The sequence below is a fragment of the Anolis carolinensis genome, chromosome 3, assembly GCF_035594765.1.
Source record: "Anolis carolinensis isolate JA03-04 chromosome 3, rAnoCar3.1.pri, whole genome shotgun sequence".
Classification (NCBI taxonomy): domain Eukaryota; kingdom Metazoa; phylum Chordata; class Lepidosauria; order Squamata; family Dactyloidae; genus Anolis; species Anolis carolinensis.
In genome coordinates this window covers 155,927,761-155,955,406 of record NC_085843.1, presented here as the reverse complement: position 1 = coordinate 155,955,406, position 27,646 = coordinate 155,927,761, and the positions used below count along the sequence as shown (strand labels likewise).

Here is a 27,646-nt window from a genome sequence, read left to right as displayed (position 1 = left end):
GGGGGGTTTTGCCCCAGCTCTACCGCTCTGGCCTCGTACCCACTGTTTTCTGTTGGCAATCATGACTTCAGCCCGTAAACATTGATCGATGAGTGCTTCCAGCGTTTGGGGAGGATCCACCTTGGAGATTTCCTCCAGCATTTCAATGTTGAGACCCTCCCGAAATTGTCCTCTGAGGGCAACATCGTTCCAGCCGGTGTTGTGGGCCAGCACTCGGAACTCGGCTATGTACTGAGACATGGGTCTGTCTCCTTGGAAGAGGCGGCGGAGTTTGTGCCCGGCGGCCTCTAAATTGTCCTCGATTCCCCAGGTCGCCTTAAGGTGGTCCAAGAAGTGTTGCGCTGACCTTAGATGTGGGGAGGCTTGGTCGAACAGAGCCGTCGCCCAGTTAGCCGCTGGCCCGTCTAGGAGACTGTAAATCCACGCCACCTTGATGTCTTCCTGGGGAAACTCGGCATCACGGGCCTCTAGATAAGCTTGGCATTGGCGACGGAAAACATGAACCTTAGAAGCTTCTCCAGTAAACTTGGTTGGCAACGCCATGGCCGGAAGACGGATTCCGCGTTCCTTCAAACCCTTTATTTCCCCATCCTGTGCATTGAGCTTATCACGGATTCGGTCCACCTCATCCTTGTCGATGGTGTAGGTAATCGGCTGGCCGCTCGGCCCAGGTACGGCTCCGGTAGACATTCTGGCCGAGGTTAATTGGTGCTTAGGGTGGCGGAGTCAAACTGTCACGACCCAGGCTACAGAGCACCAATAACCATACGCAGAGGCCAGATTCTATCTAATATCTTTATTAAGGAAATATATAAAGTTAGTAAAAGCAAATGTAAAAGTTAGTCCAGAAGCAGACCTTTCAGGAAAGGTCAAAATTAGTCCAAAGAAACAATGTCCAATATGAAATATTAAGGTCCAAAGTTGTAATCCAATAACCGAAACACTCACTTTGCCAGGCAAAGTGAGGGGAGATGACAAGGTCCTTTAGTCCATGAACTTGAGCAAGGCTAGGAAATAACTTGATACTTGAAACAAGGCTTGAAACGTGGAACAAGGTAACAAGGAACAAGAACAAGGTCCGTGGAATAACTTGGTAAAATCCGTGAAACAAGGCAAGGTTTAGTCCTGGGAAACAAGGCAAGGTCCGTAGGTAAACAAAGGCTGGGAAACAGGAGCGAAGGCTGGAAACAAGGCAAGGCTTGAGCAGGAACGAGGCTTGAATCGGAGCGCGCTGTCCAAACACAACTCGCTCCGGAGGCTGACGAATTGACTCCGCGAAGTTACTACGCGGGTAAAACACCTATATAGAGTCTAACTTTCCCGCCGAAGCAGTTCTCTGGGAACCAGAAACGAAAGCTAAACTCTGAGACCAGATGTTTGACTCCTTAAAGATTCTCACGAAAAACAGACTTAATTGGGTACATTCTTAGCTGCTATTCTCGCACTGCTGCGCGAAGCTGCTTCCAAACCCCTCTGTTGTTTACAAAACTCATGGCGAGAGAACACGGGAGATGTAGGCTCAGGGTTTGTTTGACATACTTCTGGGACACAACTTTCTTGCAGGTGCAAGGTTCCCAGATCTGCCTGGGAAAGATCTGGCTGAGAAGATTCCAGTTCTGACTGGGAAGGTAAAAAACCCAAGTTTTCTTCTTCATCAGGCATTACAATGTCATGAGCAGGACTACAAGGCCCATGAGTCATCACAATTAGCCATAGCTTCAGTTTGTTGACAATAAATTCAGTTTTTCAGAGATAAGCTTCCAAATAGGGGAACAGATGTTGCAGTAGTTTACAGTTCCCAGCCAGGAAGCCAGGTATACTGATATATTTAGTTTCACAGTGTAGCCAGCATAGGTAGACAGCCTCTCCACTGTAAATAGTCTAGCTAGGCTTTCCTCTCCAGGTGTCTTACCACACTACATGAACAACAGCTTCTCCCGCCTATGCCTCTCACCCCACTTCTGATTTTCCTGATCACGTAATGTTGTTAGCTACCATCAAGTTGACATCAACTTAAGGTGACATAATGAATAATAGACCTCCAGTATACCCTATTATCAACTATAGGCAGTCCCCGAGTTACAAACAAGATAGGTTCTGTAGGTTTATTTTTAATTTGACTCTGTATGTAAGTTGGAACTGGTAAGTTGGACCTGGTACATTAGCTTTCGATAGCACAGGGAAGGGTTATCACCCTTGTGTTTGTTTTCCTGTCTGTGCCCCTGTTCAGAAGATCTCATCTCACTTTCTGTCTCTGTGAGAATTGGATTTTGAAAAATGTAGCTTGTTGTACAAACAAGGATTGGTGATAAAGCTTCAGAGGAGACACCTTTTCCTCATGAAAACACTTTCAGGAGTGGATTTCCCTTCCGAGGGATAAATTCATTTCACTTCCTGTTGACTCACCCCCGTTCTTAACTATGAGTCATTTATAAGTCAGATGTTTATAACTCAGGGATATCCTATACACTCTTCAGATCTTGCAGACTTAGGGCCTAGGCTTTCTTCATTGAGTCTCTCCATGTGAGATGCAATCTTATTTTCCTGCTGCTTTTTGTCTTGTTGTTATTGTGTACCTCCAAGTATTTCTGACTTAAGGTGACTCCAAGGCAACCCTATTAGGGTTTTCTTAACAAGATTTGTTGAAGAGAGATTTATCATTGCCTTTTTCTGAGGCCGAGAGAGTGTGACTTGCTGAAAGCCATCCAGGTGGTTTCATGGTCCATTATGGATACGAACCCCATAATCCAGACCTGTAGTCTAGTTCTGAAACCACTAACAAATATTAATATTTTTCAATGTCTTATGTTAGCTTTTAGCTGTAAGAAGATGCATGCAACAAATAAAATATATTATTAAAATGTATTGTTATTGTTGTATCATTTAGCCGGACTCATGGAAACCTGTTTGATTTTGTTTTGTAGCCACTGTATGTTTGATCTGCTTGTTTTCCTTTGTTTCTGCTCAGTAAGGTAAGGACTGGACATTTCCATAGCATTTCTTCAACCTTGAATGAAATGTTTATAAAAAGACATACACACAATCTCTTGATAGTACAAGTTGCAAAATCTTTAAATTAAAACAATTTGGGATTGGCGTATCTTTTCTCTTTGGAGGCTTTTCTCAAGTCAAATGAGAAAAACAACATACTTTATTCAATGAGCCCCTCTCTACTTCAAGATAGGAGAGTGATTCACATTTTAAAATCAAGTCCTAGGCAGAATGAAAAATTGAGACAGAGGCATTGAGATATGGTGCTACTTTGTATATGAGCAATAGCCAGACCTGGTTTTTATCACCAGCACAGCGACTGCAGGCTTGCAAACCTGTTTCTCGCTAGATGATTTTTTTGTACTGCATATGCTTTTGTTATCACAAAGCTGGACTTCCATAATGCCTCATTTAATGGGTCTCCAGATTCTGTTATTTATAGATGTAGGTTTAGTCAGACTGCAGCTGCTAGCATGATCCAAGAAAGAAACTAGCACAATCATAGCCTGTTAAGAGCGCATGCCGGTTTCCAATGATCTGGATTTAATTTTAACTATTATAGAGATCACATTTAAAAGTGCATCTCAAGGGATGAGCTGATTCTCTTGCAGATTGTTGTTGTTCCTGTTTTGTAATTTTTATGCCTTCCTGTGTTCTGCTTCCTGAAGGAAGTCTGATTTATGTGTTCATTACAAATATTATTTCTAAAAATTGCTCAGGTAGCCATTCAGCATCCTAGATGAGCATACTCTGTCCCAGAAAATGTTGGCCTTTGCTGAAAGTGAGAGTGCACTATTAACATACTTATTTTCAAAAATAGTTATAAAAATAGTTTTGACTTCAGAACTATGGATATTCTGTTTTAGTGTATCTATGGGTTCTGTATCCATAGGTTTGACCTGCCTCAGACACTATTTTATTGTGCTGTTGTACCTAATGGGTACCTGGTGGCACAGCGGTTAAACTGCTTAGCTACTGTACTTCCTGACTGAAAGGTCAGCGGTTCGAATCTGGGGAGCGGATCCCACTGTTAGGCCCAGCTTCTGCCAACCTAGCAGTTAGAAAACATGCAAATGTGAGTAGATAAATAGGTACTGCTCCGGCGGGAAGGTAACGGTGCTCCATGCAGTCATGCCGGCCACATGACCTTAGAGGTGTCTACGAACAATGCTGACTCTTCGGCTTAGAAATGGATATGAGCACCAACCCCCACAGTCGGACACAACTAGATTTAATGTCAGAGGAAAACCTTTGCCTTTACCTAATGGGATTTGGTATCCTCACATTTTGGTATCTGCTGGGGGTCCTGCATCCAAATCCCAATGCAAACCGAAGGGCTCACTGTACCGTATAATATAGGCATGAAGTATAATTTCATTCATACTGAATAGTTTATGAATAATTGTTTTGGTCTGTAAAATCACAAAAGCAATACATTGAAGAAGTAGTGAGTAGCATCACTTGCATGATCATCATCGTATAGTATATGATTTCTGTGTTGAATTTTGCTGGACAGACTTTTGTGACAGCAGGACCCTGCAGCCACTTTGGAAAAGTTTGAATTCACAGTGAAACAGCTCTATTCTTTTCCCTCTTCAGACTGACATTTTAAGGTTGCTTCAAAGCTGGGTCATGTGACATTGTTTAACTGAAATATTAAATGACCGTTCCAGTTACATAATTGATGAATCAACTGTCGCAAAGTGTTAGCACTCAAAGGCCATGTTCTCATACCTGCGGCAGTGTAGGAATAATGTGGAATATGACAATGGGAGTCCGGCATTCAAAAAGAGGCCAAATGCCCGGCATTGTCACTCAGGCCAGGACAAATAGTTGCTAGGAGACAGGAAGCTTGGAAATGGAGAGGACTATTGTTTAGCTTCTCTGCTCATGGTGGGAGGGAAATGGTGTATGGGTTATCTGCCACTGTGTTTTTAGGGGATAATCTTTGCTTGATTTACCCATATTTACTCAAATTACCTCACTAAATTACCTCACCAACATTAGGGTGTGCGGTAGATTCACGCAATACGGTAATCTTAGTGCCGAGCCAAAGCAAAATGGAAAGCTGCTTCAGGAGCTCCATAGCACAATGCTATACTATCCTGGGCGAAGCATCAGGAGAGAATACTTCTGGAACATGGCCGTACAGCCCAGAAAACATACAACTCTATGATCCCAGCCATAAAGGCCTTCGACAACACAGTGCACTTTTTTGCCACTGCATATTACATTATCCAGCAATTATTTTTTTTTTGCATTTCAAAGTTTTGAAAATGGAGGTGCCCATTAGATTCGATGGTGCATTAGACTTGAGCAAATCTACAAATCATTGTAAGATACGTTTTTGAGTAGACTTCTGTTGATATCATTTTACTGCATAGGCCAATATTTCTTTCCTACATATCGTTGCAAAGTTTGCATTTGTCAAGCAATCTACACAAGTTGCATTGGGGGAAAAATTAACTAAACTATCTACTTTCCATCTCGATATCCATCTACTTTCATGCTCTTGTAGCTGGAGGTGTGGCCCATTGTCATTATTTATTTGTGTCATATAATTCATTCCGAAATAGCTAAATAATCACAAAACGCAATAGCAAAGGAACCCACAAGAACAAGAATGGTGTACACCATTCTGGTTCTTGTGGATTCCTTTGCTATTCCTTTGCTATTGCGTTTTGTGCTTTGAGCATTGAGCTACAACTCTGGAGAACAGAAAACCCACTGGGTGACCTTTGGCAAGTCAGACTCAGACTCGGGCCCCTTCTCTACTGCCATACAATCCAGAAATCCAGATTATCAAAGCAGATAATTCACATTATCTGTTCTGAATTGGATTATATGAGTCTACACTGCCATATAATCCAGTTTGAAACAGTTTATCTGGATTTTATATGGAGTGTAGAAGGCCAAGTCAAATTCCTCTGAATAAATATTGCACAGAAAATCCTGTGGTAGATCCACCTTAGGGTTGCCATAAATTGGAAATGACTTGAAGGAGCAAACCATGACAAGCTTTCAGTATTTAAGAAAAGGTTAATGGGTAAAACAACAATGCAAAAGTTAATATTGTTTTAAGTAGCCTTTGCACTGAATATCAACTCAGAACAATACTTTTGATGGAGAGGACTCTTTGTTAGGAACTGTTGTTATGTTTGTATCTGAAAATCAGCATCTTGAAAAAGATTTTTGTAAACCATATTTGCTAACCATAATTTGTGATGTCAGTATTAACCGAAGTCATAGCCATTACTGTATTTACTAAGGAGGAGGCATTGTAGTGATGAGATGAACTGATGCACATAGATGCTGAGGGGCAGAAAAATGGAAGCAGGCAAGAGGTCATCTACATAATGCATATTTGGCAGCTCAAAACCTGATTTAGAACAACAGTTGATGTAAACTGTAGTTTGTTGTGGTATCCGAATTAAGCTGAACTATTTATTTTAATAATTTTCTAGCTTTTTTTTCCGTGTCAGGAGCAACCAGAGTTGCTTCTGGAGTGAGAGAATTGGCCGTCTGCAAGGACGTTGCCCAGGGGACGCCCAGATGTTTTGATGTTTTACCATCCTTGTGGGTAGGCTTCTCTCATGTCCCCGCATGGAGCTGGAGCTGATAGAGGGAGCTCGTCCTCACTCTCCCCAGGTGGGATTCGAACCTGGCAGCTTTCAGGTCAGCAACCCAACCTTCAAGTCACAAGGCTTTTTTCCCCTAGGCCACCGAAGTGTGTTACTTAATTCACTCGTTGACCAAGATAGGTGCATTAAGTAAATAAATAAAACAATCCCAAGGAATCATTTTACAAGCCAGAAGAAATTCTCCATTGTGGGAAGTGTTTTACAGAGAACCATAGCACCAATTTTTTCAGCTGCACAACTCTTAAAGAGGCAATGCAAGAGACCACCAAAAAGATAAAGCAAAAATACAAACAACAATAAAACAGAGAAATAAATTTTTACATAGTTCGACAAGAAAAATCTGGGGAACGCCAAACTTTCCATGGAATGATATCACAGAGTTATTCCCATTATCACATTCTCTTTATTTCAACCTGCCTCTTCCCTAGGTTTGCCAGGTTAATGAGTCAGAGGGAGACTGGATGGCCATCTGTTGATGTGTTTTGATTGTGCTTTTTCTGTATGACATGGGGTTGGACATGATGGCCCATATGGTCCGTTTCACCTCTATTATTCTATTCTATGAATGGTGGTCTCAGATAAGAGAAAGTGGGAAGAGTTGTCAGAGTGAAAGTAGCAAGGGAGAGGGACGTGACCAAGGTGGAACGTGAGGCAAAGAAGGGAGGAAATTGAAGCTCTGGAGCAGAGGAGTGAGGGCTAGTGAATAAAGTAAGGCAAGAGAAGGCAGTCATTAATGTGTTGGATTTATATATTTGGCATATAAATTAATACATACATAATTATAATCTGCATGGAGCCCTGGTGGCGAAGTGCGTTAAAGCGCTGAGCTGCTGAACTTGCAGACTGAAAGGTCCCAGGTTCAAACCCCGGGAGCGGCAGGAGCGGCCGCTGTTAGCTCCAGCTCCTGCCAACCTAGCAGTTCGAAAACATGCCAATGTGAGTAGATCAATAGGTACCGCTCCGGCGGGAAAATAACAGCGTTCCATGCAGTCATGCCGGCCACATGACCTTGGAGGTGTCTATGGACAATGCCGGCTCTTCGGCTTAGAAATTGAGATGAGCACCAACCCCCAGAGTCGGATATGACTGGACTTAACGTCAGGGGAAACCTTTACCTTTACTAATCTGCATAATATGGAAAACAGATCACCAGATTTGATGAGCTGGAATATGGTAAACCTGTACACATACCTTAGTAAACTAATGGTAAGGGGGAAATGGACAATTCTAAGATTTGTTTTGCCTGGTCACTTTGTATTGGTTGTTGCTATTCTGATGTTATCTGGATGTTTACAAGCCCATGGACAACATGGCTGTTAGCCTGACTTTAATTCAGTGTTATGACAAAGATGGCAATGTCAGCTCATTCATATTAGGTTATTTTGAGGAGCATAAAGAACCACCTGTCTTCTCCATAGTTTTAGGTGGACTGTTAACACACCATCCTTTACTTTTCTAAGTCTTAAAACTTAGCTCATGCAACTCATTTCTAAAGTGATTCCCAGGGTTGTTGCTTCACACACACCATAGTACATCCAGTGCATCTGGGAATTTATTTAACAGGCAACAGTTTTCTTCAAACTTTCAGTATCAATTAATTTTTAACTTTTTAAAAAATTCATTTGCAGCCTCAAGTGCGTCCTTCCAGTGTAAGCCAGCTTGTTAAGGCGGCTGTGCAGGTGCTGATAAGACCTAAACTGTGGAGAGGTTGCTCAGCCCAGCGGCTAGGCATTAAGCAAGTTCCTCCGTGGCACTGTTTGTTGTGTTCTCAATCAACAAGAGTTCGGGTTTTCTTAATTCCCCTTTGAATGCCTGGGGAAGGAGTACGGCTGAAGCTGCTCTGAAGACCCAGTTCGGAGTGGTTAGCTTTTCTGTGTGAATTTCCTACTAGTATCTGTTTTGAAGAGATATATTGAAGTAGTATTTAGTTTTTGACTTTTCCTCCCTTTCTAGGATATAACATTCTAAATGTGGATCCAGCATCCAAGGATGGAGAGACCGTTTCACCTCTCAAGATGTTAGCACTATAGCAAATGAGGAAGTCAAAGAGCATCAAGCTGAAGAAACTGAAAAACTGGAAGAAATATCTACTAGAACAATGGCAGCAGGTGAACGAAGTGATTATATGTGGTGTATCTCACTTTAGTCATGGTAGATGCACCGGCTTTCAACATTTCTCTTCTTAATCAGAATGTGATATCTCATTGAGAATCTCTGACACTTTTTCTCTAGAATCTTATTTATTTTGATGCTAAAATGAATTTCATTCTCAAAGCCAGGCAAGTTTGTGTTGGTCAGGTGTAGCAGAAACATCAAAAAGCCTTTTGACATTGTAAAAATGGGCAAAGGTACTAAGGCGGTGGTTCTTAATCTGTGGCGCTCTGATTTTTTGGCCTTCAATTCCCAGAAATCCTAACAGCTGATAAACTGGCTGGGATTTCTGGGAATTGTAGGCCAAAACACCTGGGGACCCACAGGTTGAGAAGCACTGTACTAAGGCATTAGGTTTCATGGACTGCAATCCAATAAAGGAGCACTATGATCCCCAAAAGCCTTTTGCCATTGTGAATTTATCCATCGCTAAGGGTGCCACAAGATTATGCTGTTCTAAATTCGTTATACTTGCAAACATATCGACATCCTTGGGAATTTGTTTCCATAGGAACCTTTGCCCCTTATTGGATTAGGTTTCTACAGATACTGTGTATTGAATTTTTTGTTTGCTGTCTGTTATACTGCAAGTTTTCCCAGAAATGGTCAGGAGAGGATGGCCGAACTCCAAAGATCACAATGCTGCAAGAATTTTAACCGATTTTTGTTGTTTTTAATTTGCTTTCATTGCTTCTTTGTTTATAAGCTTAGAATGTATTTCTTTTCTTACAGCAGCTGATGGCTTGGGAAGCATAGCTATAGATACAACACAACTTAACATGTCAGTCACTGATCCAGCTGCTTGGGCAACTGCTATGAATAACCTGGGGATGGTTCCAGTGGGATTAACTGGACAACAGCTTGTGACGGGTAAGGTTTTGGGGTGAGATTTGTTGCATTGGTTTATGGATTTTTGTAGCGACCTCAGATAAATGGTTGATGTTCATTTTCAGAAGGTACATAAGCTGTGTGTGTATGTGTGTGTGCTGTTTAGTATTTTTACAGAGCAATTTTTTTCTAAAGGCATAGGTCCACTTTGTTAATATTGAGTTAAAGACATTAATCTCCTGGTATTAGCAAGCATCTAATCCATAACGCTTCTTTAAGTTATTGGAAGCATCTGGAATTCCTTGGGGAATTTTTGTTTTGTTTTGTTTTTAAAGCTATTGAGTGATCTCTAGTGCTTGTGCTAGGTTGAATCAGAAAGTGAGATGTAATACAAATACATTTAGGGGTGTTTTGTATTACATGAGATTACTTAGGGAGTCGGAATGATGCTGTTACAGATGAATCAAAACCACCCTCTGTTCACATCCTCTCTACTCATACCTTCTATCCTTAGCCTACCACGTTCAAGGAAGGAATTACATTCTTACTCATTAAAATCCTGTTTTATAAAGATTTTCTTTCAAGGTGGTTGAATTACTTTAAAGGAAGCACAGAGTTAAATTCTCTTCTAATTTCTATTTGAAATGGAAATATCTAGATTGAAGATGTAAATTCTCAACTGTTACATCCTCACATGGGAGCATGAATAGTTCATAAAATTTTCTTCCTTCTGTGGGAAAGTTTCAAAGATACATGTGGATTTTTGTGTATGGGGGTTTTGTACAAAAAAAGATTTTTCAGGCAAGAATACAATTTTCAGAGGGGCACGTTTTCTGCAAACTTGGGCTTTTTTGTGCAAATAGACATGATTTAGAAGCAACCTCCACCCATGTATATTCTCAAATACAGATATTCATTTTTACATTAAAATCATAGGCGGCTGTTTGAAAAACACATTTCAGTGCAGGAGAACCTGTCAAAAACACATGTGGATTTATTGTACAAAATTCTTACCTCTCTCTTTGCATAAAGTGACATTTTTAAATTTCTTGCTCCTTTAAATAAGAGATGTAACTGAAAGAACACATTGGAAATGATGTTGGAGCTATTTATTCCACATACCAAAACCTTTTAAAGGATTTTAATTAATCCTAGTTTTTATACATTTTTCAATTTGACAGCTGATAATGTTTGAATTGAGTCTGTATGAAAATCTCCTTCATTACATTCCATATTTGTCCACAGAATTTAGTTATCACTTTTAGCCAACCAAAGAGTGAGTTTTCATTGAATGGCATCGCCATACAATTCAAAATTAAATATAGTTGCATCTCCCCTTCTAGGCAGAAGCTCCCACTTTCACAACCTAGCCTAGCCTGACACAATCTTCATGTAAGAAGTATGTAAGATAACAAATCTATTAAAAGACATCTTTCTAGATGTCCGAAGTAGACAGTTATGGATTATGTAGTGGCTCCCATGTCAGTAATATTATGGATATGTTCTGGGTGATGTACCTTCAATGAGCTATCCAAAGTCCTGAGCATAGTCTGAGGACAGCATTCAGCACTTGAGATAAAGAACCTTTTAAATTCAGATTAGCCTCTTCAATGATACTGAACCATCAGAACTACTTGAATCAGTGTCCAACAGAAGCTTTGTACTGCAAGAGATAACACATATAGAAAGCTAGAAGTTTAAGCAGGATCCTTCTTGCATAATGTTAATCCATATAGTCCTATAATGCTTCCATACATGTGCCTTGCTGAATTTCAAAGGTGAAAAGGTCCAGGTGCCATGGTCTAATGTTTAGGGTCTATCCCATATTTTTTCCATTGCCACAGAAAATCCTTGAAGGCAGGAAATCCAAACAATGCCATTTAGCTGGTAATGCCAAAGTTCTCCATCTGGAAGTCCCTTAGAAATGCAATGCACTAAAAGCAAAGAGTCATATGGTTACAGGTTTTAGAAACATGTGGCAAGATATAAACACGCTGTGGAGAAAGATGCTTTTTTTTTTTTTTTTTGATGTATAGCAAATCATATTTCTGATACCAAAGAGTGAGACCAGGGAGGAAAATGCTTTCAGGTCTGTTCATGGATTTATTCCAATAACCTCTTTTAACAGTTATATTCAGTAGTTTCTTTACCTGTTGCTTTAGTTATTAATCTGTTATTTTCATGAAATATTTATTAATAAGAATAACATTCTAGCCATAAGGTTGCTGAGATTTTTCCGGGTTGTATGGCCATGTTCCAGTAGCATTGTCTCCTGATGTTTCTTTTGCATTTGTGGCTGGCATTGAGTAGCCATGAAGCTGCAAGATCAATCCATGAGGTCATCTGCATAGAGGTATCCTTGCCTCTGTTGCCTGAAGACATCCTCTGTTTGGGCGGTGTTAACTGGCACTTAATTGTTTGCTGCCTGGAGTTCTCCTGTTCTGAGTGATGTTCCTTATTTACTGTCTTGATTCTGGTGTTGTTTTTTTTTAACGCTGGTAACCAGATTTTGTTCATTTTAATGTTTTTCTTTCTGTTGAAATTGTTCACGTGTTTGTGGATTTCAGTGGCTTTTTTATGTAGTCTGACATTATGGTTGTCAGATTGGTCCAGCATTAGTGTGTTCTCAAATAATATTCTGTTTCCAAATTGGTTCATCAAGTGCTATAGCTGGCATCTCTGGTAGAATTACCCTGCAGTGTCTTTAATGTTCTTTGATTCATGTTTGGGCGCAGCTGCGTTTGGTGGTTCCTATGTAGACTTGACTACAGCTGCATGGTATACAGTAGACTAATGAAGTATCCATTGGCCTGTAGAGCCCAGTTTAGGTGGTTCAGTTCACCTTGGAGGAGGTGGGCTTCACAGATCCTGTTTGCATGGTCTACCAGTGCTCTTATTGTGCTTCTTTTCTGACCTGGGTGATGGTTGGAGTTTTTATGTAGGTACAGATCAGTATGCGTAGGTTTTCTGTAAACTGTGTGGCCCAATTGTTGATTGGGTTTGCAGATGACTAGGATATCTAGAAATTGTAATTTTCCTTCATTTTTGTTCTCCATGGTAAATTGGATGTTTGGGTGGGTGTTGTTTATGTGGTTCAGGAACTTGTTTAGTTCTTCTCCTCCAAGGCTCCAAAAGGTGAAAGTGTAATCTACAAATCGGAACCATATAGTGGGGTTTTTTGGTGTTGTTTATAGGGCTTGTTTTTCGAAGTGTTCCATGAAAAAAATTCCTATGACAGGGCTAAGAGAGCTCCCCATGGCCACTCCATCTTTCTGTTTATAGAATTCATTATCCCACTGGAAGTAGTTTGTAGTGAGGCAATGTTGAAACAGGGCTGTGATGTCTTCTGGGAAATTCCAGTTGATGACTGCGATGGAGTCTGCTATAGGGACCTTGGTGAATAGAGACACCACATCTAAGCTGATCAGTTTGTCATTGGCGTTGAGTTTGAGATTGCTGTTTTTTCTATGAAGTGGGTTGAGTTCTTAATGCAGCCTGTAGTGAGCCCAATATGGGTTTGTAGTTGTGCAGCAAGGAATTTTGCCAAATCATATGTGAGGGATCCACTGGTGCTCACAATGGGTCTGAGCGGAGTGGAGTCCTTATAGATTTTTGGGAGTCCATAAAGCCTAGGAGAGAGGGCTTCTGATTTGCATAGTTGTTGGCATGTGTTAAGATTAATTGAGGAGTTCTTGATCAAGGAGTTGGTTTTTCTGGTGATTTTGTTGGTTGCATCCTGTTTTAGTTTTTTTTTTTTTTTGGTATGTTGTGGGATCTAGGTGTTTGATTTTTTTGTATTCTGTTTTTATGATTACCATGGCATTCTCCTGGTCTGCTGGGAGAGTGAAGATTTCTGGATCTGAATTGATGACTTTGATGGTTTTTCTAGCCAGAGTTTTCATCTCTATCACACAGAATTTATCATCTGCAACAATTACTTGAATTAATACCCCTAGACTCTTTTCATTTGCCCTTCTATTTTAGCTTGTCTCTGACAGTTGCTTGTCTACTTTTTTCTCTTTCATTAAAAACAGTCTTCCATAGATTTTTTAAATTACGAAAAGCAACTACTGAGAAAAGAAAAAGTAGAGATTTTATTTTTGAAAATTACAACTATACCGGTCATGTTTGGGGACATGGGATGCTTGGCTATAGTTAATTACACATATTTGGAAATTACTTTATGAGCACATTTTTATGGATTTTAATGTGTGGGCATTTCAAGAAGAAGTTCTTGAAATACTCTGCAAGATATTGTCTGTTAAAATTAACACTTTGAATTGCAATGTATCCTCTGGACCCTGGATTACATTGATCAAATCTGGGAATTTATGAATACTTTGACTTTTAGAAATAGTTTGCATGACTTATTTTACATTGGATTTCACTTCCTGTGATTTTAGCTGTCAGTGAGCTAGATAATTCACGCCTTTTCTATTTTCTTTTCTTTTTTCGGAAAAAGCAAACAAATATAAAACAGAGATTTTCAGTAAACAAAACAGTGCAGTTTGCTTAACAGAAGTGTTGCCATTTTGCATACAAACATTAAAAATATAGCAGCAAAGTGCTTCTCATGCATTTTCACAGTGTTTAAAGTGCTGCCCTGGGAGAGAACTCTAAAATGTCTGAGATCACTCCTCAGTCAATACATTGCAGAGGTGGCGTTTGAACTGGGGGTTTATTGGATCCATAAATAGGTAGGTTCCTGCTCTCTCATCTTTGACAGATGCTGAAAGTCATCAGGATTCGAAAGTATTGGAATGCGTGCTTTTGCAATGGCTTTAATAGTTTATAAACTATTAATACAAGCAGTTCATATAAAAGGCCATGCAAAGTGCAGATTTTTTTTTTTTATTCTAGCCTGGAAACACTTTGCTTTCCTTTTTGGAGAATTAATTTTTATCATTGCTAATCAGATATGGTTTCTGTACTGGACAATTCCTATTTTTAAAATAAAATGGTGCAAAACCAGATATTTGATCAGAGCAACTATCAAAGTGTAAATGTGTAGTGATGTTAACAATTATTTCTGTTTCATGCTTTGCACTTCTCTCTTCTATTCCAAAATGTATGTTCCCCACCCTCTAGATTTGGCTGATAAATATATGTCATCTTAATCTTAGAATATGATTTATACAAAGCATAGCTGGTTAATTATGCAGTTCTTTGAACTGCTTTAAACTGATCCAGTGTGTGATTATTGCTAAAAATTAACTTCCTTATTAGTTCATGATATGTATATTTAAATTGAAACCAGTCTCTGAAATATTGTATTGTCTGATTCCAGATATTAATATTTTCAAGAAAGTTTGTAGGAAATTTGTTAAAACTTTAAAAGTAATAAAATTAATGAAGTAAAATTAAAAAAATTAAAAATGTAGTATGTCTTGGACCCCATATTGGAAGAACTGTAGGATTCGAAGAACACAAAACAAAATAAATGCACTGTGTTGTTGCTGTTGTTGATTATGTTTACTTATACTCTGCTTTTTCTCTCCACAAGGAGACTCAAAGTAGCTTACATTAGAAGCATAAAACATAATTAAATGTCATTGGTATTAATTTTTTTGTTACATTCAATAAATATTTTAGGAAAATAATTAGATGAAATAATGGCTGAGGTTACTTTCCACTCTAATTCTGTGAAAACTGAAATAGGTATAAATGAAGCTGAATCTACACTACAGAATTAATGCAATTTGCATCATTTTAACTGTCATGGGTTGATGCTGGGGAATCCTGAGCTTTGTAGTTTGTCGAGGACTAACACTTTTTGGCAGAGAAGGTTAAACCACTTGCAAAATTACAACAGCAAGCATTCCATAGCAGCTGGGATTTCTGGGAGTTGTAGGCCAAAGCACCTGGGGACCCACAAGTTGAGAACCGCTGGTTTACAGATACTGTGATAAAAGAAGGTAAAGGTTTTCCCCTGACGTTAAGTCCAGTCGTGACCGACTCTGGGGGTAGGTGCTCATATCCATTTCTAAGCCGAAGAGCCGGCGTTGTCCATAGACACCTCCAAGGTCATGTGGCCGGCATGACTGCATGGAACGTCGTTACCTTCCTGCTGGAGCGGTACCTATTGATCTACTCACATTTGCATGTTTTTGAACTGCTAGGTTGGCAGGAGCTGGAGCTAACAGCGGGCGCTCATTCCGCTCCCGGAATTTGAACCTGGGACCTTTCAGTTTGCAACTTCAGCAGCTCAGCACTTTCACGTACTGTGCCACCTGTTATAGACGCAGATAAATCTGATTGATCCATAGGCCAATATGGGAATCTTAGCCCAGTGAAATTTTCATATGGGCATATGCAGAGACAACATCTGTAACCAAAGAAACATCTTGGAAGATTCCTTAGTATCATTAATATCATAAATGTGCCCAGAATTTACAGGAGAAAAGGCCACGAGAACGGCTCAAATCGGTCTTTGATTCTATCCAAAATTATTAAAATCAACCAAAGTGGAACCAGTCAGAGGGGAAAACTGTCCTAGTGAAAACTGTTGAGCTGCTGTAAAAACCCTAGTTTATTATCCACATATTTGACAATAACTGCTATATATTTGTTTTTGTAAGGAAATGTCTTACATGACTATAGCAAATGCAGGACATGTGTTTTATGAACCTCCCCACCCCAAACAACCATCAGATTCTTTTGACACTAATTATGTTGCTTTTCTTTCCTGTGCTTCCAATTCTTATTTGAGTAGTCCTTGAGTTCTTGTTTTGCCTTTGATTCATTTGTATACATTATGCTGGAAACAAAGGAAACCCTCAAAAGCATTTTTTACTTCACTTGTAATCCGTTTACAGTTGGGAAATGAACGTTCTTTGTTTGCATATTCTAGGAGTGAGATGCACTGTAAAGGGCTGATGAGAAGATCATTTCATGGAGTTACATATTTATTGGAGTCTCAGTAAAACCAGAAAACAGATCTCAGTTTGTGTTACTCCCCTTCCAGAAAAGATGGTTCTACCAAGTGTCAGCTGTTCTATTTATCTATCCATCTAGAAAAGGAAAAGGCATGAGCTCTGAATAGGAATGAACAGAACATTTGAAAAATATTTTTAAAATGTTTCTTGAATATCAGGAAACAATGAAGAGAATGTGGAACTAAATGTGAGAAACCTGCAGAATTTCCCCCAGGAAAAATAGTACGTATTTTCCCACAGAAAAATCTGTGTCATGTACAGAAATACTACATGTGAATTTTGTGCAGAGTAAGTCCTGAGTTGATCATCTTAGCCAATGCTTCCTTTAAGAATAAACGAGGAAATAAATTCTTAGCTCTTCCTTGATAACAGCTGGGACCCACTCTATTTATGCCTCAAGGCTTGGGCATGCCTGTTGAGAACTTTCTTTTCTTGTTTATCACTTACACTGGTTTGCAAAAACAGTTCGTGTTTCAAGTAAAAATATTAGAGTTAAAATCAGCTTCTTTAAGCCAGTTGCTTCATTAGTGCATTATTGCATTCATTTCAGGATTAGGGCATCTAATTTCGCCGGAGTGCTTGAAGGCTGTACTTTTCTCATCCTGGCCTAAGTTGACTCTCTTCATGATAGCTGGAATATCTCCCACTTAAATCTCAAACTTCTTGTGTTAGGAACTCATTGTACACTTCTGTCTAGAATAGTTATTTTTAAATCTCTCAGCTTGACACACTTTGAGACCACAAAGATTATGGCACATTGTGCTAATACATTGACTCTGTTCAATGAGGTGCAAAAGAACAGATCCAAACAAGTATTTCTGTATCAGAGAGGAAACTGGGTGCATCAGTGAACATCAGACATCTGTCCTTCATTGTATCCTGCTGAAGGCCTTTGTTGTGTCCTGGTCTACAGGTCCTGTTACCTGAGGTGGGGAAGGGATCTATCCCTGAGGCTGTCTTGGGGATTTCCTTTCACTTGTGGTATTCTGTGACTTGGATGGGGGTACCCTGGGTTTACTGTCCAATATGTTGCCATCCAGGATGCAAACCTAGTACTGGATTGGACTGCATGTGGGGATCAAGTGTTTCACCCAACAGAAATCTGAGGAGGTAGTCTAGTGTACACATCCTGGACTTGGCTGGACCCTCTTGATCCTTTCAGATCCAATTATTGTAATTAGGATATACGTTAAATACAATGACAATTATTTAATCCAATTTTTTTGTGTTTGGTCTCATTATTATATGATGGGTCATCAAGTGTAGCATGTAACTGTGACTGACATTTATTCCAAAGGTGTACATTAAGGTTTTGAATTCTTCCCCAACTGTTTGTCAAATGAAAGCCTACTTAAGGACACCACTTTGAATCAATTATCAAAACCTGTTCCGTCTCCCAGGAGTTTGATTTGCATTTTCTCATAGTTGTAGGAAATAGCACCTGTTTGCATTTTTTCCAGGGTTGCTACAGACTCAGCAACTCCCTGAGAGTTAACCATTAGCAGAGATTTGTAACCATTCTGCAAGGTCTTTGCTGCTGAAAGCTTGCAAAGTATCTTTTTGTTCTTGAGACCGCCCCTTTTCCTGGGGATGAAATCTCCATTTTGAAAAGCCATTTTGCCTTTTACAGAAGAGAAAAGAACTCAGATGTGCTTGTGTGGTCAAGCCAGGCCAGCTCAGACAAGCCATCGTAAGTACTGACCTCTTGCCTATAAAACTGGTGCTGAGTTCAGATAGGGGAGGACCTGCTCTTTCCAAAATAGCAACTCAGCACTGGGGCAAAGAATATCCCAGGATTTCTTTGACATTGGAAGAAGCTCTAATTACTTCGTCTCCAAGCTAGCTTTGAGCTTAGATAGTGAAAGACCTGCTCTTTTTGATATAGCAGCTCAGGGTTAGGGTAGAGAGGTTCCCAGGATCTCTTCGCCTTTGGAAGAAGTTAACCCAGCAACTAAGAGGAAAAGCAAGAAAGGAACGTCTGCAAGGTTTTATAAGTTGACTATTTGTATTTGTAACCTCAACAATTTGTGCCAAGTCTGCCAAGGACTTTGAGAAAATAAAATCTTGTTTGATTGTTCAACTTGTAGTGACTTTGGTTACTGGGATTCCTGAGCTTCCAAGTAAGGCCCCCGTAGTTCACCCGGGCAAAGAAAGAAGCACATCTTTTAAAAGGTGCCTGGGTGTGACGGCATAAAACCCTTCACATATATTTTGGAATAAAGATTCAGTCCTGGCTCTGAAGTGACCAGTAAGTTCACACACTGCACTGATGGCAAGATGGTGGGCAACATTGCTATGATCTAAAGCAGCACAAGCCTTAAACAACCTATCAGCTCATGCCCATCATGTGCTGCATTCTGCTGCTTTGCACTATAGGCAAGACCACTTGACCTCTTACCATAGTTGCATCAAAAGCATACTCTTTGATGCAGTGCTGATCCAGGTATGTAGTTTTGTTATTTCGTAGCCCAGTTTCACTGTGGAATTGCTTAATGCTTAATCCCCATGATGCCCATCACATAAAACACAGTCACTTCGGGTGGATCTCCGTAGATCAACTGTGCTGCAAGCTTCCTACAACACGGTGCCCAGAACATGTAAAGCTTGAGAACAGGTTCCGGAATGGGGGGAAGCCATGCAGCAACGCTTCCACATGGGTGAGGCGGAGTGCCGGGATTGTCCTGTTGCCTTGTCGATTTGCCACAGAGGATGGTGAATTGCCCCACGTGACCTCTTCAATGTGATGGGGTTGTAAGACAAATACCATTGGGACCTGGACATCAAGACTAATTCTACCATTAGTAAAAGGTAAAGTTTTTCCCTGACGTTAAGTCCAGTCGTGTCTGACTCTGGGGGTTGGTGCTCATCTCCATTTCTAAGCCGAAGAGCCAGCATTGTCCGTAGATACCTCCAAAGTCATGTGGCTGGCATGACCGCATGGAACGCCATTACTTTCCTGCCAGAGCGGTACCTATTGATCTACTCACATTTGCATGTTTTTGAACTGCTAGGTTGGCAGAAGCTGGAGCTTACAGCAGGCGCTCACTCTGCTCCCCAAATTTGAACCTGGGACCTTTCGATCTGCAAGTTCAGCAGCTCAGCGCTTTAACACACTGAGCCACCGGAGGCTCCATAATTCTACCATTAGGAAGGATTAAATGCCTTAAGAGGCACATTGTGTGGTACAAAGGAATAATCCAATATTGAAGAAAAATTACATTTCCAGTCCAGTCTGCCTCTGTACATGCAATAGAAAGAAGCATGGAAAACTTACTCTTTATTTCAGACAGCAGAATGCATTTGGGTGACCCTGTTGGTGATTGATTTGCTTCCAGTTTCTCAGTAAGATTTTTAATATCTTGTCAAATCTTTAATACTTTGCAGATGAGTTTAATTCTGCTGTCATGTTTTTCCTTGTTTCTAATACGCAGCTTGAGAGTAGGGTAAAACATATCCTTTCTTGCTTTAGCTGAAATTGAACTGCCATTGCAAACTGAGTAGATTTTGTAATTATGATATTATTTGTAACACTTTTCTGATACATCATCTTGCTGACTAGAAAGCAGTTTCAGTTTTACATACTGAAATCGATGAAGTGTAATAATGGATCTCCAGACTGAATTGGCAAGCAATGTTTTAGGGGAAAGCATTTTCAGTAGAATTGATAGACTATGTATTTTAAAAGTGTTTCAGGTAATGAGACACTTCTGTTTCTACTCCTCTTTATTCCCCCACTCTTCATAAACACTTTATTCATTCTTGATTTCTTTTCATAACAGTGCTTGTAAGATATTTGTGGATCATCTTAGTTTTATATATTCAGAGACATGGCTGTGTTAGACTGCCATAGAGTGGAGAGGGAAGGACTATCTCTGATGCCCAGGATGATAAGACTAGGTCTACTATTTTAAAATTACAGGAGAAAGGACTGATTTCTTGATGGTAAACATTGGTTCAACACTGGAATCAATTGTATAAGGTGGTGGAGGAATGATTTTCTCTGGACATCTTCAAAAAGGGACTGAGAAGATATTTTCTGGAGATACTTTGAGATCCTACACAGATCAGGGGATGAATTAGACTCGGTAGCCCAGGAGGCCCCTTTTATTTCTATGATTCTATGCGTCTATGATTCTATCATTGTGGATTGCCTGTTATATGATTACTTGTCTCAGTAGTATATGTGTTTATTTGTTTAATGTGATCTCAATAGTGATTTAGAATAAATAATTATGTTTAAAAATACAACAAAATAACTGGAAGGGGGAAGACTCATTAAAAATGATTACCACTCTGAATTTAATATTTTGAATGAAGGCCCTGCACTAGAATGGGCACACAGATAGGCATTTGCACAGGCTGTCCTTCCATCTCTCCAAGTTATTGTTGTAGAGATACTGCCATAATGCAAATAAGATTATTTTGGAAAACCATTTGGAGATCATAACCTTTTGGAAAACATTTGATCTTTCAGAGAAGAGCCAAAACCCAATTTGAGTGAAATGTTCTCATATGGTATACAACCAAATGTAATATGCAAGGTAATTGGCTTCAGTTGTTAGAAAGAACCTATTGTCTCTGATCTGTTAGGAAAACAGAGGATATGCCAATGCACAAAAATAGCAGTGCTTCAGAAGTGTTTTTCAGTTGCCCAAAATATATCTACTCTTTTATAAAACAACTAGTTTTATATTATGCACTCAAGAGGCAAAAATGAAGTAGGCTTTGGTAAAACAACGTATTTGGTTTACTCACAACGTCATATGTTCAGCATAACAAAGTTACATAGCTTAACAGTCCAGCTTCAGATATATTTGAGATAATCTCTGTGTGCAGGTGACACAGGGCATCTTTCTTACAATCAACAGCAGGCAAGTGTTTTTCTGAGCAGTCCCAAAATCTGCGATCTGAATAGAGTCTGTGATCTGAACAGTCTCAGATCAGATCATGTGAACTGCAGCCCCTCCCACAACCTCTCAGGAAACATAGAGCAAAAGAAGCTGCATACCAGATCATACATACAAAACAGTAAGCAAACAATCATAGATTAATGTGTTGTTGAAGGCTTTCATGGCCGGGATCACAGGGTTGTTGTATGTCTTTCGGGCTGTGTGGCCATGTTCCAGAAGTATTCTCTCCTGTGGGAGAAACGTCAGGAGAGAATACTTCTGGAACATGGCCACACAGCCCGAAAGACATACAACAACCCAATCATAGATTAACAAATTACTAGAGGAGACTTGAAGAAGGTTGCAATTTCAAACAGATAGCACCAGTTGCATGTGGGATGAAGCTGAAGAGTGCCAGGGAGAGGGAATCTCCTTTTAAATGCAATACAGTAGAGTCTCATTTATCCAACATTCGCTTATCCAACATTCTGGATTATCCGACGAATTTTTGTAGTCAATGTTTTCAATACATCGTGATATTTTGGTGCTAAATTCGTAAATACAGTAATTACTACGTAGCATTACTGCCTATTGAACTACTTTTTCTGTCAAATTTGTTGTATAACATGATGTTTTGGCGCTTAATTTGTAAAATCATAATTTGATGTTTAATAGGCTTTATTTATTTATTTATTTATTACATCATTTCTGCCCCGCCCTTCTCACCCTTCAGGGGACTCAGTGCGGCTTATAATATAAGCATATGCATCAAAAAACAGTTTACATCACATTTAAAACCATTAAATTAAAATTAGAATTAAGAACTTGCATTTAAAAACATACATAATTATACATATAAATATACATTCTTGGTGCTTATTGTGTCCATGTGGGGTCTGTCAATGAGTCATATGTTTATTGTCTCTCATTTTGTCTTTAGGGAGAAGCATATAGCCCTTCAGATAGTGTTTAACTGCAACTCCCATCTGCCCTAGTCAGCATAACATAAAATTTTCCCTTTCTTCTCCCCGTGCTATGCTAAACCCAACATGGCTATACTAGGCTTCTCCTTAATCTCTCCTTGTTATCCAACATATTCGCTTATCCAACGTTCTGCCGGCCCATTTATGTTGGATAATTGAGACTCTACTGTATATAGAAATGTAAGAATGGATAAATAGGTTAAATTTGGGTTTTAGGTGTTTAATTTATATACAGTGTACAAGTTTCACCCTACATTACACATGGTGACAACATGGCTTCAAGCTCCTTTTTTGCCCCTTATTGTAGGAGGTGGGAACCTGGTAACAGGGCCTTTTTAGTGGTGGCCCAGAGGCTACTGGATGAGCTGATTGTCATTGATTGTCCTCTAGTCTGCTTTTGGCTTGCCTTGTTAAGAAACATGAGATGAGCTGTTTGGGCACATTGTGCTTATGAAAGATGCTGTTTTCTATAAATCTTGCGTGCTTTTAATGTGTTGTTTTGCCCTTTACAGCAATGTTTTCTTTAAATGTATTTATTATTTATTTATTCCAAACATCCCTGTGCATTCAAACACTTGTTATTCATGCTAAGCCACTTAGCGCTAGCGAGAAAGCAGTCTTTAATTTTTAAAATACAGATAAAATCTACCTGGACCTCCTTATGCAACAAAACAAACATGACAGCATTTTAGACCATAAATCAGGGGTCCCCAAACTAAGGCCCGGGGGCCGGATGCGGCCCTCCAAGGTCATTTACCTGGCCCCCGCCCTCATTTATAATATAATATTTTTATATCAGTTTTAATAATATAATATGTTGTATATACATATGATATTGATAATAATATTATCATTTTATACAATATAATACTAATAATAATACCATATAATAATATTAATTATATGTTATATATTACATATAATATTACAGTATAGTTCAATATAGCAATATATAATGCTAATATTGCACTATGCTAATAATATAATATATTGTATGTACATATAGCTGCTCTGAGTCCCCTTTGGGGTGAGAAGGGCGGGATATAAATATAGTAAATAAATGTAGTAAATGAATAAATAAATAATTTTAGACTTAGGCTCCCCAAGAGTCTGAAATGACTTAAAGGCACACAACAAGAACAATCCTAATTAACCTGACTATCTCATTGGCCAGAAGCAGGCCCACACTTCCTATTGAAATCCTGATAGGTTTATGTTGGTTAAAATTGTTTTGATTTTTAAATATTGTATTGTTCTTTCATTGTTATTGTTGTTGTTGTTTTGCAATACAAATAAGATATATGCAGTGTGCATAGGAATTTGTTCGTTTTGTTTTTTTCAAATGATAATTCGGCCCCTCAACAGTCTGAAGGATTGTGGACCGGCCCTTTGTTTTAAAAGTTTGAGGACCCCTGCCATAAATAGTATAAGGGCCTTTTTTTGCTTTAAAAATCATTTTATGTCAAATAAAGTCTCTTTGACATAATGTGAACTCTGTCCCTTTAAAGCTGGCACAGGCAATCTGAGATTTATTCCACCCTCCTCTCCCCCAATGCCATTTCCCCAATAAATGCATCCATTGAGTGGTGTGCCAGGAGCATAATACTCAGTTTCTCAGCAAAATCACACTCAGATCAGAAGTAACGTTCTGCAGGAAGCAAGGCATGTGCTCGCTTCATGCCATGTTTCCCAATAGAAGCACTGGGATTGCGGCAGTGGAGACAGTGGCAGCCACTGAAAGGAGAACGATAAGACCCTCAACCCGCAGGAAATTGCCCACATCTTTATCTCCAGATCCAAAAGGCTTTTTAATTGCTCATAAAATCAGCACGTTACTGAAATCATGTCAAAATGAATTTCATATAAAAGCCTTGGAATGATAAGAAAGCCTAATAATACCTTGAATCGCTTTTAGGTCATTGAATTGTATATACATTGTTGTGCTGACAAATGAGAGATACGAAGGTAGCCGAAAATCAGAGAAAAGACTCGGATTCTAGCCATAAATTCTTCCAAGATCACAGATTGTATAAAAACTAAAGCGCCACTTTAAATTAAAATATAACTAAAATATAAGCGACAACAAAAAGAGAGTTTGGATTTAACACTAATTGAAAAAGAGCTAAACTTATTTTAAAGCCAGCATCTCTGCTGTGTTCTCTAAAATATGCTGCTTGGTTATAAAGCCAAAGATTTTCTGCCTGTGAAGAATGAATAATGAAATCATTCTTTGTAAGAAAGTCTAAAGTGCTGCATTTTAAAGAGGCGATTTCTTTCTCTGTATGATTTACTTTTAAATCCCATTGAAGATTCTAAAACATACTGCGAGTGAGTCATTTCTCTCCTTTATAGATGTTTATCAATTTTTCTATGTGCACAAAGAAAAAAAAAGATTTTTTTTTTCCCTCAGAGTATAATGGTTGGTAGGCAGAGCTTGGAAACATTTCTTTAAAAAGCAATAGACTACTTGTTAGACATTTTTTCAGAGCAACATATTTTCAGTCATTAATAGTCAGTACTGCAAAATGTTACTAAGGCTTTATTATAATTAATATTTTCATATTCATTTCTGAATATTTTCTTCAAAACCCCTGGATCCCTTGCCACCACAAAATCTACAAGGGGCAAAGAAAAGCACTGTGTTTGTTCTGTTCTTTCTTCAGATGAAATGTAATATGGGATATCTTTAGGAAACACAGACAGGCCATAAGTGAGATACATGGAAAAGCCATATGTTTTATTTATTCATTCATTTGATTTATGTACCATTTTTCTTGCAAATCGGAGTCCTTCTCATTTACAGTGTTTCAGTAAAGCAGGCTTGCAAGGAGCTGTATGTGAGCCATGTGTGTGTCAGTTAAAGAAAGAACGGAACAAAAAAAATTGGTTTTCAACACAAAGAGGTGGCCAAGTACACACACATTCATTTTCAGAGTAATCCGGCCTTGACATGTCCAGTCATGGCTGACTCTGGGGGTTGGTGCTCATCTCCATTTCTAAGCCGTCATGTGGCCAGCATGACTGCATGGAGCGCTGTTTCCTTCTTACCGGAGCAGTACCTATTACTCTACTCACATTTGCATGTTTTCGAACTGCTAGGCTGGCAGAAGCTGGGGCTAACAGCAAGAGCTCACCCTGCTCCCTGGATTTGAACTGCTGACCTTTTGGTCAGCAAGTTCAGTAGCTCAGTGGTTTAATCCGCTGTGCTACCAGGGATTCCTATTTAATATATTAGTATTACTATTTTACAATATTATTATTACAGTAGAGTCTCACTTATCCAAGCTAAACGGGCTGGGAGAACCTTGGATAAACGAATATCTTGGATAATAAGGAGGGATTAAGGAAAAGCCTATTAAACATCAAATTAGGTTATGATTTTACAAATTAAGCCCCAAAATATCATGTTACACAACAAATTTGACAGAAGTAGTTCAATATGCAGTAATGTTATGTTGTAATTACTGTATTTACGAATTTAGCACCAAAATATCATGATATATTGACTACAAAAATGCATTGGATAATCCAGAACCTTGAATAAGTGAGTCTTGGATAAGTGAGACTCTACTGTATTATATATTATTATATTGTATTGTTATTACTAGTATAATAACAATACAGTTGCCTTGAGCCTTGTTTCTAACCAGTAAGAACAGCTACCGTGTTTCCCCGAAAATAAGACAGTGTCTTATATTAATTTTTGCTCCCAAAGATGTGCTAGGTCTTATTTTCAGGGGCTGTCTTATTTTTCCATAAAGAATAATTCACATTTATTGTCGAACAAAAAAAATGAATGTTTATTATATACTGTAAAGTAGTTGTCATCACAAACCAGCATAACCAGACAAACTGCGAATCCTATTAAGAATTTCTTGTTACTACCATTATTTCCATGTACAACACTCTACGGTATGTACATTTACCGATCCTGGATGCTCTGGTGTTCTGTTTGGCGGGCATGCTTCCAAACAAAAACTTTGCTAGGTCTTACTTTCGGGGGAGGCCTTATATTTAGCAATTCAGCAAAACCTCTACTAGGTCTTATTTTTTGGGGATGTCTTATTTTAGGGGAAACAGGGTAGATGCCTAGTTACAGTTTGTCTCCAGACTTTTGATAGTCCTGCCTGAAACTATTACCTGGATCCTTTTGGTACAACACACTTTTAAAGGAGATGAACCAGCAGCATTTATTGTATGAACAGCAATGATAAAACAGAGGCTCATCTTTGAATAGGTGATTCAGAGTCTGCTTTGGTTGGGACAAACCAACAAGTTTCAAGCCAATGTTTTCTGCATTCCCCAAGCAAATTTAATGTATGAAAGGATCACACATTCAAAGTGATCTGATACCAATTGAGGGAATGAACTTTGACAAGTGCTGGCATTTCCATCACAGATGTAATGTGTTTAAAATATGCAATACTGGTGTCTGTTAGCTGTCTTCTAAAACACATTGTATCCTATTGCCACATAAAGATATATTTTAAAACCTGCACAAAAATACATTTATTTTTATACCCTTAATATATCTAAAGGTAAAGATAAAGGGTTTCCCTTTGACATTAAGTCTAGTTGAGTCCGACTCTGGGGAGTGGTGCTCAACTCCATTTCTAAGCTGAAGAGCCGGCGTCCGTAGATGCCTCCTAGGTCATGTGGCCGGCATGAATGTATGGGGCACTGTTACCTTCCCAGCAATGTGGTACCTTTTGATATACTCACATTTGCATGTTTTCGAACTGCTAGGTTGGCAGAAGCTGAGGCTAATAACAAGAGCTCATTCCATCCCACAGATTCAAATCACTGACCTTCCAGTCAGCATGTTCTTCAATTTAGCAGTTTAATCCACTGCTCCACCACCGTCCCTTTTAATATATGTATTTAATGCAATTTTGGTGAATATATAGATTTTTGCAAGCAGGTTCGTTACTGTTATACACGTTCTTTGATATATATATATATATATTTATACACACACACACACTAGCTGTGCCCGGCCACGCATTGCTCTGGTGAAGTATGGTGGTATGGGAAATAAAGTATTGAGGAATTAGTGGTAGTTAAGGTAAAGGGCAAAGGTGCCGGGCTGTTTATGTTGGATAAGTGAGACTCTACTGTATATTTATAATCTTGTATAAATATAAATGGGTTATATAGCTGTGTGGAAGGGCCTTGAGTCTACACTGCCATATAATCCAGTTAAAATCAGATAATCTGTATTTTATAGG

The 27,646-nt window shown here is 39.1% G+C and overlaps 1 protein-coding gene across 5 annotated transcripts in view; it reads left to right on the top strand.

Annotated features, from left to right (window-relative positions):
• Positions 1 to 27,646, top strand: part of enox1 (ecto-NOX disulfide-thiol exchanger 1) — a 590,718-nt gene that overhangs the window by 371,700 nt on the left and 191,372 nt on the right. For 3 of the 5 annotated variants that reach the window (XM_062975622.1, XM_062975625.1, XM_062975621.1), the window contains 2 exons: positions 8,586 to 8,740; positions 9,516 to 9,653. In XM_062975622.1, the coding sequence (XP_062831692.1) occupies positions 8,731 to 8,740; positions 9,516 to 9,653 (148 nt within the window). In that variant the 5' untranslated portion in view covers positions 8,586 to 8,730. Of the gene's footprint in view, positions 1 to 8,470; positions 8,494 to 8,585; positions 8,741 to 9,515; positions 9,654 to 27,646 lie in introns of those variants that run through there. The other 2 variants (XM_062975623.1, XM_062975624.1) reach the window with 2 other exon arrangements.